This window comes from Drosophila teissieri, chromosome 3R (assembly GCF_016746235.2).
Source record: "Drosophila teissieri strain GT53w chromosome 3R, Prin_Dtei_1.1, whole genome shotgun sequence".
Taxonomy (NCBI): domain Eukaryota; kingdom Metazoa; phylum Arthropoda; class Insecta; order Diptera; family Drosophilidae; genus Drosophila; species Drosophila teissieri.
The window spans coordinates 24,250,469-24,268,570 of NC_053032.1; the positions used below are offsets into that span (position 1 = coordinate 24,250,469).

Consider the following 18,102-nt stretch of genomic DNA (forward strand, 5'->3'; position numbering starts at 1 on the left):
TCTTAGACAAGCGCCTCGGCGCAAAATTTGCGTTGTTTTGTATATAGTAAGCACCCCAAGCTACATATGTTCGTATTTAAGTATTTATTTATTGCATATAGATTCTTGGTTTCTATAGGTTTTGTTTTCGTTGCAATTTATAGACCTACCAATTATTTGTATAAATAGGTAACCTAAGCTGATACTTAGCCACTAAGTTTAAAGAACATCCACAACAATTACATTTGCCTTGTCAAGCAAATAATATCAAATCAAAAGCAGCTACTGATTTTCATTTATTGTGATTGCACAAATTGTTTTTTAAACTCTAGAAGAACAAATTATTTATGTCAAACACAAACAAAAAAATACCATGAGAAAATTAGAACGGGTTGAGAAAAATTATATTTATAAATTGTTATTATTTATTTAGTTGAAACTATTGTAAAATTATAATTGTAAAACAAAAAATGAAATCACACTTAGCGGAACCACACGGAGCAAATAAAAAGTAAAAAACAAGAGAACTAAATTGTGTTTTGTATCCACTACTCGTAGATTAAATTGTAAATCTAGATGCGTTAAAAATAATGTAAGTGCTGACAGAAAGCATTTCCGAACCTACTATCTATCACACATTGGCCAGCATTTCTGCATTGATCCAATCTTTAAAGAAATGCACCCTTGTATATAAGCTGGGAATGTTCGGAGTTCCACACGCGACTCCCACTGAAGTGATTCCCATGACTTGATACTGGCACCCGTGCCCGGCATGAGGAACCAGCAGAGGACCTCCGGAGTCACCATTGCAGGTGCCCTTATGGTCCGGAGATCCCACACACAGCTGGGACTCGGCCTTATAGCCTTCCGGCACATCCTCGTTTGCATCGAATGTGCTGGCACACGAGCTGCCATAGTTTCGAAGCACAACCTTTCTCAGCTCCCTGGACTGACCAAACTTCGAAAACTTCCTCTGCCCCCATCCGATAGCCGTGAAGTGGTCAGATATGTCTCCATTACTTGAGGGCAGACATGCAGGCAACTTGTATCGGTTGTATCTTATTTCTCCGCGCAAACGTACTAACCCAATGTCGTTGTAGAGAGCCGGATACCTAAAATGCGGATGTGCCTTCGTCTCAAGGACTTCAAAGTCCTCCGGCTGGGCATCGTCCTTGTCGCTGCCGAAAACTAGATCGCCCAGGCGCACAATGTTGATGGATCCTCTGGAGGGAAATGGTTGTCATTAATTAGTCTTACATTTGGAATCAGTTTAAATGTGAGGCTAGAAACTCACACATCTGAGTAAAAGCAGTGGGCAGCCGTTAAAATTACGCGATCACTGATTATTGTGCCGCCGCAGAACCACATTGTTTCATTGGAAGTAGAATTGCGATGACCCAGTCGAGCTGCCGGCTTGAATTCCTGGGAGGCCGCTGCCACGCCGCCTTCTATCATTTCTTCTATACTTTCCGAAGCTATAAAGTAAATATATGTGGTTCCAATAGCTATCAGTACTTGCAAAAGGAACACTCACATTGTTTGGCAAATGCCAAAAAACTACACAGAAGCAGAAGTGGCAAAGTACGGCTGCTCATTTTAAGTTCAACTGCGCCGAGGGAAGGTTAAGATAGAACTAGCATATGAGCAGGTGTTTATATCTTTAGTTTCTTTTTATTATCTGCGCAAGTCTGGAAACCAGATCTGTCAGAACCAGAATCTAACTGCCCACATTTTTATTGATAAGTGGGAATTAAGACCACCTGAACATGTAAATAAAGTTCAGAGAAACAACCCTTTGTAATTATCTGAAAATCGTATTTAAAACTAAAAACTTCAAATTCTTAGCTGCGTTCAGTAGTTGCCAACTCTGCTTTTATCCAATCCCCAAAGTAGTGCACCCTGGTGTACAAACTGGGAATATCTGGAGTATCACATGCGAGTCCAACGGACGTGACGCCCATGACTTGGTATCGGCATCCAGTTCCGGTATGGGCAATTAGCAGCGGGCCACCCGAATCCCCATTACACGTGTCCTTATGCCCCGGGGACCCCACGCACAACTGGCTCTCGGCATGGTATCCTTGGGGACAATCCTCGCTCGGATAGGTTGTGTCGCTACAAGAGCGATTATAGTTTTGCAGCTCCACCTCCCTCAGCTCCTTGGAGGGTTCGAATTCGTCGAATCTCTGCTGACCCCATCCGATGGCAGTGAAGGATTTTAGCTGCTCTCCGCCATTCGAAGGCAGGCAGGCTGGCATCTTGTAAGGTCCAAAGGTTACCTGTTTGCGCAAACGAACGAGGCCAATATCGTTGTAGAAAATGGGGTACCGAAAGTTAGGATGAGCCTTTATTTCCAGAACTTCAATGTCCTCTGGTTCGGCATCGTCCTTCTCGGTGTCGAAAACTAGTTCGCCAAGTCGCACAATGTTCACAATTCCACTGCGAAATAAATATTAATATATGCATTGTTGTACGAGTATATGATTACTTCATCAGTCGTGCTTACACATCTGAGTAAAAGCAGTGAGCAGCCGTTAGAACCACCTGGTGACTTATCAAGGTGCCTCCACAAAACCACTTGGTTTGATTCCCACTGGAGCTGTGATGACCCAGTCGAGCGGCCATGGGAAACTGTTTTGGAAGGGCTGCATTGCCACCAACTACAACAGTCAATGAAGTTGCACCTGAGAAAGGAGCTCTATCACTCATACTACACGATTGATACCTATCGGAAGAAAGCTCACTGTGAATGCCACTTATTCTAGCCAGGCCAATGTAACACAAAAAAGTCAGAGACAAATTCCAGCTGGTCATTTTATATTTTCTACTGTGCAGCTGCACCCAACGAAGACTCAATTGTAACTAAAATCAATGATTGATTATGATCCCATATGAGCACAACCGGCTCATCTTATCTATTAAGAATTCTCGAGGAAATCGCAAACGGACAACAAGATTAATTTCTGCTGAGACTGTGAATGGCATACCCTGTGCATTCTAATTAAATTGAAATCACATCATCATTGACTCAAATGTCAAGAGGTAATAGTAGAGTATGTCGCAAGCAAGTTCAGTAAAGTCCGGTATTTCGAGCTGAAAGGAGCTGTGAATTATTGGTTGTACAAAGAGTAAGCATTTGAAATATTTTAGATTTTACCTAATATGCTAGAGAACTACTTTGCTTTAGGCAAACATTCGAAGTTCGTTGAGCTTGCAAGCCAACAATGCATAAACTCAAGTTGAAGAACAAACAGCCTCCGCCGCGCTATGAGCCCACTCTACAGCCGGTTAATGGCATCGTGCAACCGCCGGTCATTCCGCCGCCGAATCGTCCTGGCCGCAGGACCAACGTGCTGGAGGATCTCAAGTCCATGCTGAACTTCATCTGGCGCAGTCGCTGTTCGTATCACTTCCGCCATCCCGTCGATGCGGTGAGCCTGGGTGTGCCCGACTACCATGCGGTGGTCAAGCATCCGATGGACTTGAGTACGATCAGGAAGCGGCTGCACAACAACTACTACTGGCAGGCGAGCGAGGCTCTGGAGGATTTCAAGCTGATATTCGAGAACTGCATGATGTACAATCTGGAGGGTTCACCGGTTTATCAGGCGGGTAAGGACCTGAAGGAGGCCTTTAACACGCGACTGGCCTCCATCGATTTAAACAAGGAGGTGGAACTGAAGCCAAAATCGGAAAAGCGCAAGAGAAAAGCTACCGACTCGCTGGATCCGGGCACGAGTCCAGTGCTGCCACCACCTCGAGCTGCGAGTAATTATCCTAGTCACTGGCCCTCGGGTCGTTCCCCATGGCACTGCCCATCAGCGATTCCTGGGGTGGTGCCACCGTTCCGAAATTTCGTGCCTCCCAACTTGATTCCATCTTTTATGCCCGACTCCTTGGTGAATCCCGTGACATCTATGCTTCCCATATCATCAATGATGAATCCGATATTCAAGAATTCTTGGGAGCTAAATAGGGCAGTGGATCTGCCGCCTGAGCAACCGGCCGCACCGCCTGTTGCCTTCCGTCCCATTGTCTTGCCACCACCCTTGACATCATCGCCAATCGAACCCATCATGATGCCTTTGCCTAAATGGCCAACCACACCCTCAGCTGAGCCGCCAGCTCCATCGCAACCACCGCCTCCAAAGCCCACGCCACCCGTTATCATCTGCTACAAGTCTCTGGACCGATTGATTGAAAAAAGCCACTCGGATCATCTTCTGAAGTCGATGGTGAAGCGAAAGCGCAAGCAGATTACATGGGCTTTTAATCAGGCTGACTACTGGCGAAGATACTCCCAGAATCCGGACTACGACCACGATCGCGAAGAGAAGCTGGATTGGAAGATACTCCAGGAGCGCTTGGACTCCGATAATTTCGAGAGCTTCGATGGATTCGTTAGCTCTGTGCGAAAAATGTTCCAGAATGCATTGCGTTGCTTTCCGGAAGACGGATTGGTCAAGACTTCGGTGAAGAAAACCAATGAGATATTTGAGAAAAGGCTGCCCAAGTACAAGGAGTTGATTGCCACGGCCAAGGACAAGGGACGTCTGCTGGTGGCCAGCAAGGAAAAAGATTTTCGTGCCACAGAAACCCTGAACCTTAAACAAGAAAAGGTGTATCAGAAGACTGAAAACGCTTTGCTTCCAAAGCCAGTAGTTATTAAAACGGAGCCACTGGAAGCACCAGAACAGGAAGTGCTCAATACGGAGCCCCAGGATGTACAACAAAAAGTGGTTGCTAGTACGCAGCCGCTGGATGAACAAACCAATGCTGGCGATCAAAGTGAAAGCATGGCAAGCTCTTCTATAAATGTGTAAATGCTAATTCCTTTCACAGTATTATGGTATTTTTTAATGTAAGTTATCTAGTCACCAACAATTTCTTATCATTAAATAAACGCCTAATTACGAAGTAATAGTTAAATTCTGATATTTAAAATAAAACGGTCGAGCACCAAGGCGCCATCAAGTGTTAATCACGGCGTTACCCATACGCCACCTCTCGGTTAACGACGCAACTAAATAGAAATAGGGTGACCAGTAGTCTTGCAATCTGGCAGCTCTGCAGCTGTAGTGCTGCTAAGTGTACCGTTGTCACATCCTTTGCAACACTAATCTGTTGCTTCGCATTAAAAATTTTTGCCCGACTTGACGAGTTCGTAGAAAAGTCTGAGAAGGAAACGCAGATAAGTCGGAATTAAGGCAGCTACGATGTCATACCAACTGTACCGCAATACCACGCTCGGAAACACCCTGCAGGAGAGCCTCGACGAGCTGATTCAGGTGAGTGCTGCCCCGCAAAATGGCCGCAATTCGCGCTGGCAAAGTAGAACGCATTGTAATTTCGGGTTTCCATATTGAAGTACGGCCAGATTACGCCCGGATTGGCGTTCAAGGTGCTGCTGCAGTTCGACAAGAGCATCAACAATGCTCTAAATCAGCGGGTCAAGGCCCGCGTCACCTTCAAGGCTGGAAAACTGAACACCTACCGCTTCTGCGACAATGTGTGGACACTCATGCTCAACGATGTGGAGTTTCGCGAAGTCCACGAGTTCGTCAAGGTGGACAAGGTCAAGATCGTGGCCTGCGACGGCAAGAGCGGCGAATTCTGAACACCACCGACACGATCTGAACACCCACTATATACCATAACCATTACAAATAGCCGTAAGATTCGTAGCCGATAAGCTGGGTTGGCCAACGAGAACCGACCGTGTGATGCAGTAGGCATTGCAAGAAATACACTGTTAATTCATAGTTCAACAAGTCTAGAATGTTTGTTATTAATGCCGGAAAAACGAGGCCAATCGTGGAAACTTGAGGTGGGTGTGTAAATAAATTGCGTTATAAAAATCTTTAGGAACCAGAATGAAATTGAGTTTCGTAAATGGTTCCCAAAGGCCTTAACTGATATAAAACTATATAAAGACGGAAGTAAGAAAGAAAAACATATGAAAATATGTCACATCATGGTAATCGATTTTTGTTAATTATATTATACTAATAATTTTAGTTCAATTTGAGCGCTTAACAGAGCTCTGTAAGTCAGCTAATGGTTGGAAACCTCGCTAGAATGCGTGAAATGCTGTGTTAGGTATTTTTTAGCCATACTTTTCGGTGTAGGCGTTTCGAGTGGGCTCTCCAGTTTCGCGACCTGCAGTCACACTTGCTCCAACGAACAAAAACCACCGCCCGCATCAGCACGCATCGTTATTTGTTGTTGTCTACGCCGTTCAATCGCTGACAATTAACAACAAAACAAAAGTAACGGCAGGCACTGCCTTCGCTTTCAGAGAAAACCGCGACTGTTAACTGCCAGGCGATCGAAATCGATGCGATTTTAAATCGAAAACGCGCGCGAGATGCGGAAAAGCCAAACGCCGCGAGCTTTGTTTATGTGTATCGGAAAATAACACAGGAAAATCCCTTTAGTTTCTGTGTGCGGATGAGCCAGTGCGAAAGCAATATCAATAATATCCCAAGCAGATTGCTGAATAAATCGCATTCGAGAGGTAAAAATGCAAATCGGAGTGTGATTTTTGAGAGTGTGCTAGTGTGTGTGTGGTGCGAAGTGACTAAGCGCCGCAAAGAAAGTGGAAAAGCGGAAAAGCGAGGGGACGCGGTGGTTTATGGGGCGGGGGCGAGAAGTGGGCAAGGGAAAAATCTAAAGTGCATTCATATTGCGTGCTAATCTCCGACGTTTTCCACTGCAGAAACGTGAATATAATTACGGCGAAAGCGGATCAATAAAGTGATTTTTCGTGCAGTCAACGAGAAAAAGAAAAAAAATTAAAATAAAACCTTGCGTTGGCGTCGCAGCAGCAGAAAAATTCGAAACAAATTCAGCAGCGCCCTGTGAAATATAAATAAATTTATGCACCCCCCTCCCTCCTTCTTGTTTTTTATGTTTTCCAATTGGACTCCTGCTGCGCCTCCATCACTTACAAAAAAAAAACCAAAAATACTTCTCGCCTTCTAGGAAGTAAAAGTCGCGTTGAAAAGCAATTAAGATTAATCCATAATATCCATATCGATTATTTAAAGGTTTGACTAAAAGATCGGCAAAATTAATTTCCGTCGCATTAAAATCTTTACATCAAAACTGGATTATAACAGATCCGTTGATATTGGCACTCAGCAGGAAAACAACTCGGGGGTAACCAACAAAATGGTGAAACGGTAAGTAATCGTTCGATAATTGTAAATGCATTTTCAGTTAGATTCAGTCTTATCAGTCAAGCCCATGTATTCCCCGATATCGGGAAATGTCGTTAACCCATTTCGACAGACCAATTAGCGTCTATGTTCGTCACAGACGCTGTTCTACAGTCAACGCCCCCTAAAGCAGATCCATAAATAAAAACCAGTGCTATTGCTTAGAATGGGTTTATTGGAAAGTGAAAATAGCTAAATAATAATAATTATAAGCTTTGTTTAACTCATTTTTTGCTGAGGTTCCCTGTACTTCGTATTTAGATTTGTGTTTTGCGTTGCATTTGCCGCGCCTGTGTCGGGTCTATTGAACCCCAAAAGTCTGATAAACAATTTCACATTCTCACCGCATCCATATCGCACAAATTATAACGCAATTTGTAATTGTTTTCCTTGTGAGGTTTCCTCTTTTTTTCGGTTTCTGTTAATCGCTACTACGTCGCAATGCAAGATTGCTGTTTCTATTTGTGTGCGCATTTTGTCACTGCCTTGCTTTTTGCCCCTCCCCCCCAACTCCTTGTTTTCCCACCGAACAGCGGCTCCAACAACAACCAACCCCCAGCTGGGAAAAACACCCCCTTCTGGCTGCACTTCCAGCACCCACCACCGCACCACGGCACCACCGAAATCTTCATGTTTCAGCACTGAGAACTGAGAACCCAGAACTCCAGAACGCAACGCCACATAAATTTCGTGTGCGTTTTTCCCCAAACAAAAACAAATTGTAAAAAATACAACGCATACAGAAGGCCGTTAAGGTTCTGTTTTCAAAACCGGATCTTTACTGCCCGCGTAGAATATTATTATTCACCCATTAAGAACTGCGAGTTGCAGTCGGAAAAGTAGTAAAGTTCTTAAGTAAGGCAATATAGGGGCTTGTTATATTAACGTTAAATGCAAGCCTCTTGAGATCCAACGCACAGCAATAAAAAATAATTGATTTCCAGGTATTGTCGTTATTTCCACACTTGAACTGATTAAAGTAATTTAATTAACGTTGTACTTGTACTGTTTGATGTTTTTATCAGTGGTACTTTTCATTGGCTGGTTTATGAAATTGTATTTTTGATTAGGATTTTTAAATTTAATAACAATCAAAGTTGAATATACCAACAAAAACGTTTTTCTAGGAAGAGCTAGCTATAGTATGTTTCATTACACCCTCTCTATAGAGGGTATGCAAATCTTTAGCCCACTTAATTCAATTCCTGGGATACCCTTTTTCCAGTTGGGTTAACAGATGATGACTAGTTACCGATAACTGCTTTCTATTCCCCACCATCAAGTTCAAAGTGTTTAGGTAAATGAAAACTTGAGTGAAAAGCTCTCAATGAAAATACAAAAATAACAACAAAAAAATAGTGTTGCCAACACGGCGCCGGAATGGGAATACCCCTAAACTTCAAACTGAAAGGATACAGCGCCATAACATCGTTGAGATGACAGTAAAATAGAAAAGCGGCTTCGGTTTAACGCATGCGCCTGACGTCACGACTGCAGCGGCAGCGACAGCAGCAACAACAACAACAACGAAAAACACAGAGAACAGCAACAACATAATGTCCAAGTGGAGTTCGGGTTTGCAATTTGATTTTCTACACGATTTTCAGACTTTTCATCTGCGGGCCCCCAAAATAGCAACAACAAAAACAAGGCAGCGCCTACATAAATAACTGCATACGTTGCATTCTCTTGCCCGCGCTCTCTTTCTCTCTCTCTCGTTCCCACTCCTTTGGGCTTCTTGCTCTCGCTTGCTTAATTATAGACTTTGTATCTAGCAATCTGAATACCCTTACGTGGGTTGTTTGTCGTGCTGACAGAGTATCAGTATTTAAATTTCAAAAATAATAGTACATTTTTGAAGCCGTTGTTCATTATATGATATTAACCCAACACATACATATATATATATTTTTATTACTGGTAGGGTGCAGAGAATTCGACTTTTCACCGTTAACTTCCCTTCTCGTTTTCCATTACTTTGTCGCGTTGTTTTTCGTGTTCTTATTGCCTTCTCTGTCTTTCGTTGATGCTGTTGTTGTTGCTGTTGCCCTGCTGCTATTCCAAGCAGGTTCTTCTTGTTGCATTTTTTACAGTTGTTAGGGCCTTGTTGTTGTAATTCAGTTTTTCTAGATTTTTGGTTTGTTGTTTTCGTTGTCGCGCCCCCTCAGCATCATTTCTCCTCGCCCCCTCCATTGCTGCTTTTCCACAATTTCCAGGCCTTTTTCCAACTACACTACCTGCTTGCCCCTTTTATCGATATATTTTATCACAGCGGCAGTGGGTCTTATCGATGCCGTCTCGCTCGCACTCGCATACTTCCTGCCGTTTACCTGAGTCCGCGACCTGTTCCCTATGTTGTTGTTGTTGTTGTTGTTATTATTGTTGTTCTGCGGGTTCCTTGGTTGTTGTTGTTTTGGAAGTTGTTGTGGCTCTGGCGATCGTCTCGCAGGGATTTATGTACAAATCCACACAGCCTTCATGCATATGGCCGTGTCTGTTCTGGTCTGTTTTGTTCGGATCGGTGTTTATTAAATTCCACGATGCGTGCACAGGCGCGGGTAGCAGTATAGTTTCACATGAAATTTAATCAACTTATTTTCGAAGCAAACTTGCTGTATATATTTCTCACATGTTTACAAATTGTTAGTTAATTTAGTTAAGAATGATGTCATATTTATTTATTCATTGGTTCTTTTTATTATTTTATCTATCATCTTATCATTACACTATACATTTGATTAGTACTCTTCGTCACCCTATTTTGTGTCCTATTATCTTGGCCGCAGCTGTGCGCTTGCATTTTCTGTTTTCAGTGGCTGCACAGCGGCCGCTTGCCTTCTGCTTGGAAATTTATTTGTCTGCACGCCGATCCCCATTATGTATGTTCATGGGTGTATGTGCATACATACATTGTACATATGTAGGAATGTATGGTTTGTATGGAATAAGTCGCTTCCTTGTATTTCTGTCCATCTCTTTCTTTCGTTCCTCCATCTGTTTATTCTTTTTTGGCGATTAAAATTAAAATTTAATTCCGTCGTTCTGCAGGCTGTTATACTATGTGTGTAGTTGGTGTTGCTGTTGTTGTTGTTTGCTCTTGTCTGGCGGCTGCCATTGCCCCGTTTTTTCATTGAGCTTGGCTTTGTTTCACGGACTTCCTTGTTGTTTTCCCACTACCCATTGTCGCCCCCCTTTCTGCCTGCCCCTCCGGCCCCCCAGACTGCAATTTTACCACCGCCTGTTGCTGCTGCGCTTAGCAACATTTTGCTTATGTTGCTCATTTGTTAAGTGCAAATTTATTTATGAAATTACAACTACCTACACACACACAAAGCCTTTCTGGCTGATTCATATGCACATACCCTCGTATAAACATAATTAACTGATATTATTCATGCCCATGACTCCAGTGAATAACGCCGGAATTACTTTGCCGAGAAGGGTACTAAAAACCAACTATGTAGGTACACATATGGCATTTTGGTTTCATTAAAACATTTTAAAAACTACAACAAACTACTACATGTACCATCAGTATACAAACATCACTTGAAATGTCTTCAAACTCAACCTTTTGTGGTTTCTATATCTCGCAGCAAGTTTGAACCCATTTTTCTTTATCTTCTATGTATATACATATGTATGTATGTACTTTAAAGCCGACGAAATGAATATTCTTATCAGGGCGACAGGGCTGAGCTTATGAAGCTGATAATTTACAACCGCTTTATCATGCGAACGATAAAATGCCAATTTTGGAAATTGGAATTTCCCTATTCTAGCTCAATTAAATGAATGAAATGTGACACATTTTAATATCAGGGGGAGTTGCAAATGTAGCGAAGCTTTGAATGTCAGTGCTATTTGAATGGGAAATTGGTAGCATCCGCCTCAGAAATTCATGCTCACCTTGACAGTTCTTTAGCTGAAAGCTTAATAAACGGGGATTAACATTTCAGGCTGTCTATTGGAGCTATCCCCCCATTTCACAGTCTTTCTCTTTGGTCGTTCTAGACTTACGAAACTGCCAGTTTGAGTTACATTTTAAGTTGGGCTTAAACCTGTCTCAGCGTTTCCACTTGTCTGCTGCTGCAGTTTGCAATCGCCCTTGCTTATCATTTCACTTTTGTTTCAATGCAGCGTGCACTGATAAGGTGCAGAAAAATCTCTGATTAGCTGGCAAAAGGAAAAAGAAACACAACAAAAATTAATCAGACAAGTAAATACACGTGACCTGGATCTGGGACTGAAAATCTAAAGAGGGAAACTTAATTAGGACGGTATTTGCTCGTGTGTGTCTGGCTCTGATAAGCTCTCTGGCGGAAAATGTCAAGCGGAAAATGCAAACAGCATCCAGCATTCAGCACTCAGCATCCAGCAGCAGCAGCAGCAGCCCCATGAGCTGGCTGGATAAACAAACTAAATAAACATAAAAATAACTTTTCGTACTAATCACGAGTGCGGCCGTTGTGCTCCTACCATTGAATTCCTTCGCATTCGCAGCACAAAGAGCGCCGGAATCATCGGTATCAACAACCTCGTCGAGGTCCCATCCTCCGCCCCATTCCCACCTCCCCACCCACCGCTTTTCCACGGCTCTGCCTATATTTGCTGACCGAAAACCGATTCAGCTGTAATATTTACTGCTGACCGATCTGAGTCGCGGTACAGTAGGCACTCCCTAATGCAGATGCGGGATCAAATGAATGTTTTTAAACATTTTAAATATCTTGACTAACCGGGAAGGGTTAAATAATTGATTTAAGCTATTCAAGTCTCAATCTATTCTCTTTAAATTAGGTTAGCCAAACTATTACAAACTGAATTTTATCTTAATTAAAAATATTTTAAGATAATATGATAGATATTAGAGCTTTTAAAAGGATCCTGTTTGCTTTCAAACAAATATATTCTATCTCATGTAGCTCGTAAAATCACAAATTTAACGATATCCCAGCTTTAAAGTTTCTAATTCGAGGAAAATCCACTTTGGTAGATTGGGAAAACGAGGAGATCGAATTTCGATAGCTTGGGGGAAGTTGGGCTCTGGGTTCAAAGTTCACGGCGCTTATCAGTGCGCACATCTCTGGCGGACAGCGCCTGAGATTGGAGCCAAATTGCCGTGGCGTGCATTGCCATTTGAACTCGAAGTGTCAAAAGCACGAACCGTTTGAGATTGCCCAAAATGGGAGGCAAGTTTGATGCTCTCGGGCGGTTGACCCACATAAGGAACCACCAATACCACCCATGCCACCCATCCGCCCCCCATTTGCCCCTCTTTTACCTAATGGCCAAGTGAAAGTTTTCTCTTTTGCTGCTCCGGTGGCTTGGCTTAAGTAATTTACAACAATTTACAACAATTTACGACAAATTTGCATTGGACCTGATGAAATGAAATTTTCGGGCTGTGGTGTGAAAAAATATGAAAGTGAAAATGAAAAATGAATAGGAAAATTGCCCAACGAGCGCATTTAACTTTGATTTGCAAGTGCTGCAGCTGCTTAAAGTGAAATGTATGGGTAATTTGGTGAATGCCGGTGGGTTCATGTGACAATATGCATATCACATTCCGCAGGTCCAGACTCAGACAGGATATGCGCCTCGTCGGGCTGCAACTGCAGCTGCAGTGCAAAAACTTGGCAACATCCTGCGGGGAAAATGAAACAGTGCTTAATGAAAAACAACGGCACAAAAAGTGCCACCATTGTCGTTGTCGCCTGCAACGACGGAGAGGAAGTCAAGGGTGAACGACCACAGGGACATTCAGTTGACAGACAGACAGACAGAAAGACAGACAGGCGATTCGATTAAACTTTTATGCAAGGTGGAATATTCAGAAAGTCGTAAACTTCGTTTAACCGCCCCTAAAACTGTTAAAAGTTTCGCAAAGCCAACTAAAATAGTGAAGTTCAACACAGGCTTTTTGGGCAAACTTCTCAAGGGGCCAAATTATTTTTTGCCACTCAAAGTGAAGCAGCTCAGACAGTTTGTGTTATATTATAACCAAAAGTATTTTGACAAACTTTCAAATAAGTTAAACCGTTTTGCTATTGATGTTGATTAAACATCTTTCGTTTTCGTGTTTAGTGATTAGTACTACGCCATGGTTTTTATTACGTCAATTAATGAGCAGCATGTGCATATTTTATGGGCCACTAATAAGCCTGGCTTAGATTCCTGATTCACAGACCGCAGACGCTGCTGAAAGCGAACCAAGCTGGCTGAAAACTGAATGTTGAATGCGGGCTTAGACCTTTGCAGTTGCTGTTTCTGTTGCCTTAGCCATTTGCCAGACGCCAACGAGCTTTTGTATATGATTTGACCTTAATTCCCTGGCACATTGCACTTTAAATGCAGGCCGACTGTAGGCAACTGCTCCTTTAAGCGCATTTTGAACTTTGTTTGCGGCGGGCTGTTCTGCTGTTCTGCTGCTCTGCTCCTTCGCTCCTCATATTTCTTCTTTCCTGTTCTCGCCAGCTTGTGTTTTGGTTTTGTCGGGCATTTCCGGTTCTGTGTGTGAAGACGATGAATAAGGCGAAGATGAGGAGCCTGGCTAAGCTCGGGCCGGTGAAAGACGTTGGTGGGCCAGGACCTCAAGTGGACAGGGTGGGGGGAGGATCGGGATCCACGTCCTTTGTCTGCCAGTTGGCTTAGTTTGAGTTTCCACGGCACAATGTGCCCGCAGGAAAGTGAGTGTGTGCTAGTCTCTGTTGCTGCCACAAAGGATAGAGGATATTGCTCTCCTCCAAGTGAGTGCTGTCTCAGTGGGTGTGTGTGTGGCGATGTGTGAGTGTGCGTGTGCGTGTGGGTGCTTGGATGTGTGTGTGTTAGGTCATTGGCTGCTGTCCTGCCGTTCGTTCCATCCTTCTTCCTCCTTGAAAATAACTTTGCTCCAATATAAATTTTATACTAAAAAATTTGTCTTCTTTCTCTGCTCTTTTTTTTTGCAGGTAAGTTTCGGTTGAAAACTTTCGGAGTTTAAGGCAATTGGAAACTGTTGCCTGCCCCCGCACATTGCCACTTGACTTTGGCCAAGACCTGGAGGTGGATTCAATTGGTTTCGGTTTTGCGTTTTTTTTTCGACTTTTCGAACTTTTTCGGGCCGGCTTGCTTATTTATTTATTTTTATCTATGCGGTTTTGTGAACTCATTTGAAATAATTACACGGCTCTAACTCAATGTCTCGAGCTTTTGCCTGGGACGCGTTTATTTTGGTGAACAATTGATTTCCCACACGCGGAGACACAGAAATTGCAAAAAATCACAAAGACCAGAAATGGGAAATTCCTTAGTTATTGTTGGATCCGCATAAATATGTATCTTAGCTAAGAGTTGAAAATCGCGTGGGCCGATTCCGCGAAGCTAGTTGGAGTTCAGCTGAGTTTTGCAGACCGCGGAGGCTCGTTAGCCTTGTTAACTAAGGCTTTGTAGGTTGGCCAATCCGTTCTGAGAATTCGTTTCAGATGTGCCAACTGTAATTGGCAAGAAATTAAGTTGAGCCATAAAACTAAGCTGCATTAGAACTAGAATAGCTTCCCACTTAGCTCAAGTGAGTCGTATTAATTATTGCTACTCTACGTCTATGTATTTCTGGAATTTATTTATGTGGGAAGAGCAGCGCCCTGAAAATGAAGCTCTAATGAAGTTTGAAATAAATAAATTTTTAACGCTTAGAAAGTAGGTTTAAATACAAAGTATAGGTATTAAGGATACTTTGCTTTTAAATGATAAATTGTAGTATGCATTTGGCAAAACCTTTAAAGTGTATTCCAATGACTAAGCACTTCCAGCTAAAACAAACTTTTAATGGGGTCTAAAGAGCCACGAGGGGAAAGTCGGGACATGCATTATCTATGAGTGTATGCATTCTGGCCGGGTCCAAAGCCGCACTCGTTCCCGTTTTTGTGGCTAAGAGCGATGCAATCGCCGATTAACTTGGCGGTTGCACACGGCCATTCTGCCATTCTGCAATTTCCCCGGGGCGTCCCTTCTCCCTTCTCCCGGCTGAGCCCATTTCGTGACCCAATTAAACTGTTTACTTGCATAATTTCCACGTTAGTTGGTGCGTAATTGCATTAGTTGGAGTGTTAATAGACCATGCATAACTTTTCGCGCAATTCTCAAATGGCAAACAGACGAAAATTGATGAACAAACTGCCGTGATTATGCTCTTGATGACGACGACTACAATAATGATGATTCTGTTGACGATGATGATGATTAAGGCGCGCCTTCATTTCGGTTTTCTATAGTTGGTTCGGTTTGGGTTGGGTCTGGATCTAGGTCTGGCTCTCTGATTTGTAACTGCAATTGCAGCACAACACATACTGGCATTCTTGGCACACAATTGCTGTGGCATTTATTGGGTGTTATTGTTGCGGTTTCGCAGTTGACCCACATTTTTGCCAATATGTTGCGCACTTTATGCTGCTAACAAGTCGGCATCGGGGATAGGTTGAGAGTAATATCCCCAGCAGTCGGATACAAAACCCACCGATCGGGAGGAAGTTACACCAATGGTGTCATTATGATTATTATTTATGCATAAGTTGTCTGCATTCGATACGTGGGAAAATTGGAGCAAGATAAATCTGTGGGATGAAGCGAGAGAGCAGAACTAGTTTCCGCACAAACAAGCTATCTTTCTCTGCGGCTCTTAAAAGTATTAAAATTCGCATAAGTAATTTGTTGTGAGCATAAGTTGGCCCCAAATTGCTTTCATCTTTTTGGGGCCAAACGTAAACACTTAACTATTCATGACCAGCTGACGTTAGTTGTGCAGAAATCAAGGAGCAGAATGAAAACTGTAGCACTATTTAGGATAATTTAGCATAAAATTTGAGTTATGAAGTGAGCAGTAAACTGAATTATAACGTCATGTCTTCTTCATGGCTGTAAATTGCTAACTTGGCTGCAAAAAATCCGCGGAAAATGCAATGGTAATTGCTGTTATCGTCGTGCCTTCATCCAGCCGCAAAAATGAGAGACAGGCCAAGAATAACAATACCATTTTCTGCTGATAAGGCTGCAGGCGGATGAAGCCAAGAGGCGGTCGTGACTTTGTGCGCGTTGCCGCAAAAAGAGATTGAGAATCTCTTCATGAATTCGAATACTAAGTTTGAATGGGGCCACGAGTTTAGGTACCTAGATAATAAAGGTTATGAGGCAATTTACCATGATATCTTTTCTAATCTGTGCCTGCATTTTGATCCTCCTAATCATGGGTCAATGTCTTACCTGCTCAAACTTTCTGCAAAACAAGTTACTTCTGGTTTAATTATTCGCATGGATTATTGGGCTTAGGAGGGGTTTCTCAGCAGCAGGCAGATAAGATAAGCGAAGATTTACAGATCTATTGTACTCATTCCAGCTCAGATTAACTGGGTTCAAGAATCGCGATAGGTTTATCTTTAGGATGCTCATTAAGTTCTCTTCTAATGCCGTTTACCTGACCCACATTCGATCCACTCGATAACACCTGTTTGATGACCTCAACTCAATTGACGCTCTGAATCATTTCTTCTTACAATGCTTTGTTTCAATTGTTAGTCATTTACACGTAATATACCACCCCCTTGCCACTCCCACTTTTCGCCCTCCTCGGTGATGAGCCACGCCCCTTTCGACATCTGCTGCCAATTAGTGGGAAGCTGAAAAAAGCAAAACATCCATGAAATTGCTGCAATTAACTAACAAATTGTTGGGGCAGATCAGTGATTAAAACACGAAAATGCTTTTATTAAGCGAATAAAAAGGAAAGAAACCAATAACCGCAAAGCAAAAAATGTTTTTCGATGCAGCAGGCAATTAACTAAAAAACGTGTTTAATATTAAATACTGTTTAAATTAATAATCCATTAAACTGTGTGGAATAATGCATCTAAATGAGAGAAGGAAGAGTGTTGAGTTGGCAAATGTTTGGATTAAGATTGCTCATCAAATAAAGTCAATTATTCTGTTGATACCATACAATGCTAGATTGGATCAGTTATTGAATTAGACAGAGAGATCAATTAAGACTGTCGTCTGAGGTCAGTTATTGAGTAAGATAAATTACAAAGTCTGTTTTGTATGATATGCTATAGACACAAAAGGTCTGAAAACTGCCATAACGATAAATATATATTTTAATGTATATTTTAATGGTGATTTTTAAACATCTTGAAGCTGAATGATCATTAAAATAGTCAAGAACTTGCCCCTGAAGAGCTCAGCGCTCTAGTGGATGAGTCTATATATTGAGTCTATAAATATTTTCTTTCAGATAATGCATATTACAATCATTTTTTCTATATTAAAGTAAACCTCATGAAGAAAAACGGTCATCAGCGATAAGAACTTCAAGGGTATGCAAGCGTGGTCGCCCCAAAGGCAATCATCTCGTGTCTTTCTCGTCTTCTAATGAAGCTGAATATCGGCAATTGTTTGCTCTGGAAAACTAAAGTTCAAACAGATTAAATCACCGATGAAAGACTCGCAAAAAGCGAAAGAAAAATGAAAACCTGATGGGGTTTTGCTGCCTGCGTCACAGATGGGGAGTGAAACTGGTTCCACTTGGGCCCCCCATCATCATCATCATCGATGAGGCAATGTGGCAATGTCGCTGACCAGCTTTTCGTGGCACCTTTTCTTTATTTTACTTAACTATACTATACTTTACTATACTAAGCTATACCTCACCTTACTTTACCCCCCTGTCGCCGGCCTTTCTTCGCGTGAAAGTGAGTTCGCTTGGCCTTTGTCTTTGCTCGGCGGTTGGCGGTCGGCGTCTGAGTTTGCACTGATTATGGCAATTGCAATTGCAATTGTCGCTGCAAACAATGCGGCATAAAAAGCAAAAGAGTCAAAGAAAATAAAAGCTCGACGCAATAGCCAAAGCCAAACAGAAGTAATGAAAAGAAAT

At 42.5% G+C, this 18,102-nt stretch overlaps 5 protein-coding genes across 5 annotated transcripts in view; 3 read left to right on the forward strand and 2 right to left on the reverse strand.

Annotated features, from left to right (window-relative positions):
• Positions 1 to 610: 610 nt before the first annotated feature.
• Positions 611 to 1,708, reverse strand: LOC122622178 (phenoloxidase-activating factor 1-like). Its single transcript, XM_043800425.1, has 3 exons — positions 1,514 to 1,708; positions 1,274 to 1,454; positions 611 to 1,202 (listed from the first exon to the last, which is right to left on the reverse strand). Exons 1-3 carry the CDS (start codon positions 1,572 to 1,574, stop codon positions 611 to 613), a joined length of 834 nt encoding a protein of 277 aa, XP_043656360.1. The 5' UTR covers positions 1,575 to 1,708.
• Positions 1,635 to 2,922, reverse strand: LOC122622177 (serine protease snake-like). Its single transcript, XM_043800424.1, has 3 exons — positions 2,724 to 2,922; positions 2,486 to 2,663; positions 1,635 to 2,418 (listed from the first exon to the last, which is right to left on the reverse strand). Exons 1-3 carry the CDS (start codon positions 2,791 to 2,793, stop codon positions 1,821 to 1,823), a joined length of 846 nt encoding a protein of 281 aa, XP_043656359.1. The 5' UTR covers positions 2,794 to 2,922; the 3' UTR covers positions 1,635 to 1,820.
• A 66-nt stretch (positions 2,923 to 2,988) lies between these two features.
• Positions 2,989 to 4,900, forward strand: LOC122622176 (bromodomain-containing protein 2). The gene is made up of 2 exons (XM_043800423.1): positions 2,989 to 3,107; positions 3,167 to 4,900. Exon 2 carries the CDS (start codon positions 3,204 to 3,206, stop codon positions 4,800 to 4,802), a length of 1,599 nt encoding a protein of 532 aa, XP_043656358.1. The 5' UTR covers positions 2,989 to 3,107; positions 3,167 to 3,203; the 3' UTR covers positions 4,803 to 4,900.
• A 175-nt stretch (positions 4,901 to 5,075) lies between these two features.
• LOC122622181 (transcription initiation factor IIA subunit 2) lies at positions 5,076 to 5,750 on the forward strand. The gene is made up of 2 exons (XM_043800427.1): positions 5,076 to 5,267; positions 5,348 to 5,750. Exons 1-2 carry the CDS (start codon positions 5,196 to 5,198, stop codon positions 5,594 to 5,596), a joined length of 321 nt encoding a protein of 106 aa, XP_043656362.1. The 5' UTR covers positions 5,076 to 5,195; the 3' UTR covers positions 5,597 to 5,750.
• Positions 5,751 to 6,143: 393 nt separating this feature from the next.
• Positions 6,144 to 18,102, forward strand: part of LOC122619159 (protein pellino) — a 30,207-nt gene continuing 18,248 nt past the window's right edge. The window contains exons 1-2 of the mRNA XM_043795907.1: positions 6,144 to 6,496; positions 7,029 to 7,163. Of these exons, the coding sequence (XP_043651842.1) occupies positions 7,153 to 7,163 (11 nt within the window). The 5' untranslated portion in view covers positions 6,144 to 6,496; positions 7,029 to 7,152. The remainder of the gene's footprint in view (positions 6,497 to 7,028; positions 7,164 to 18,102) is intronic.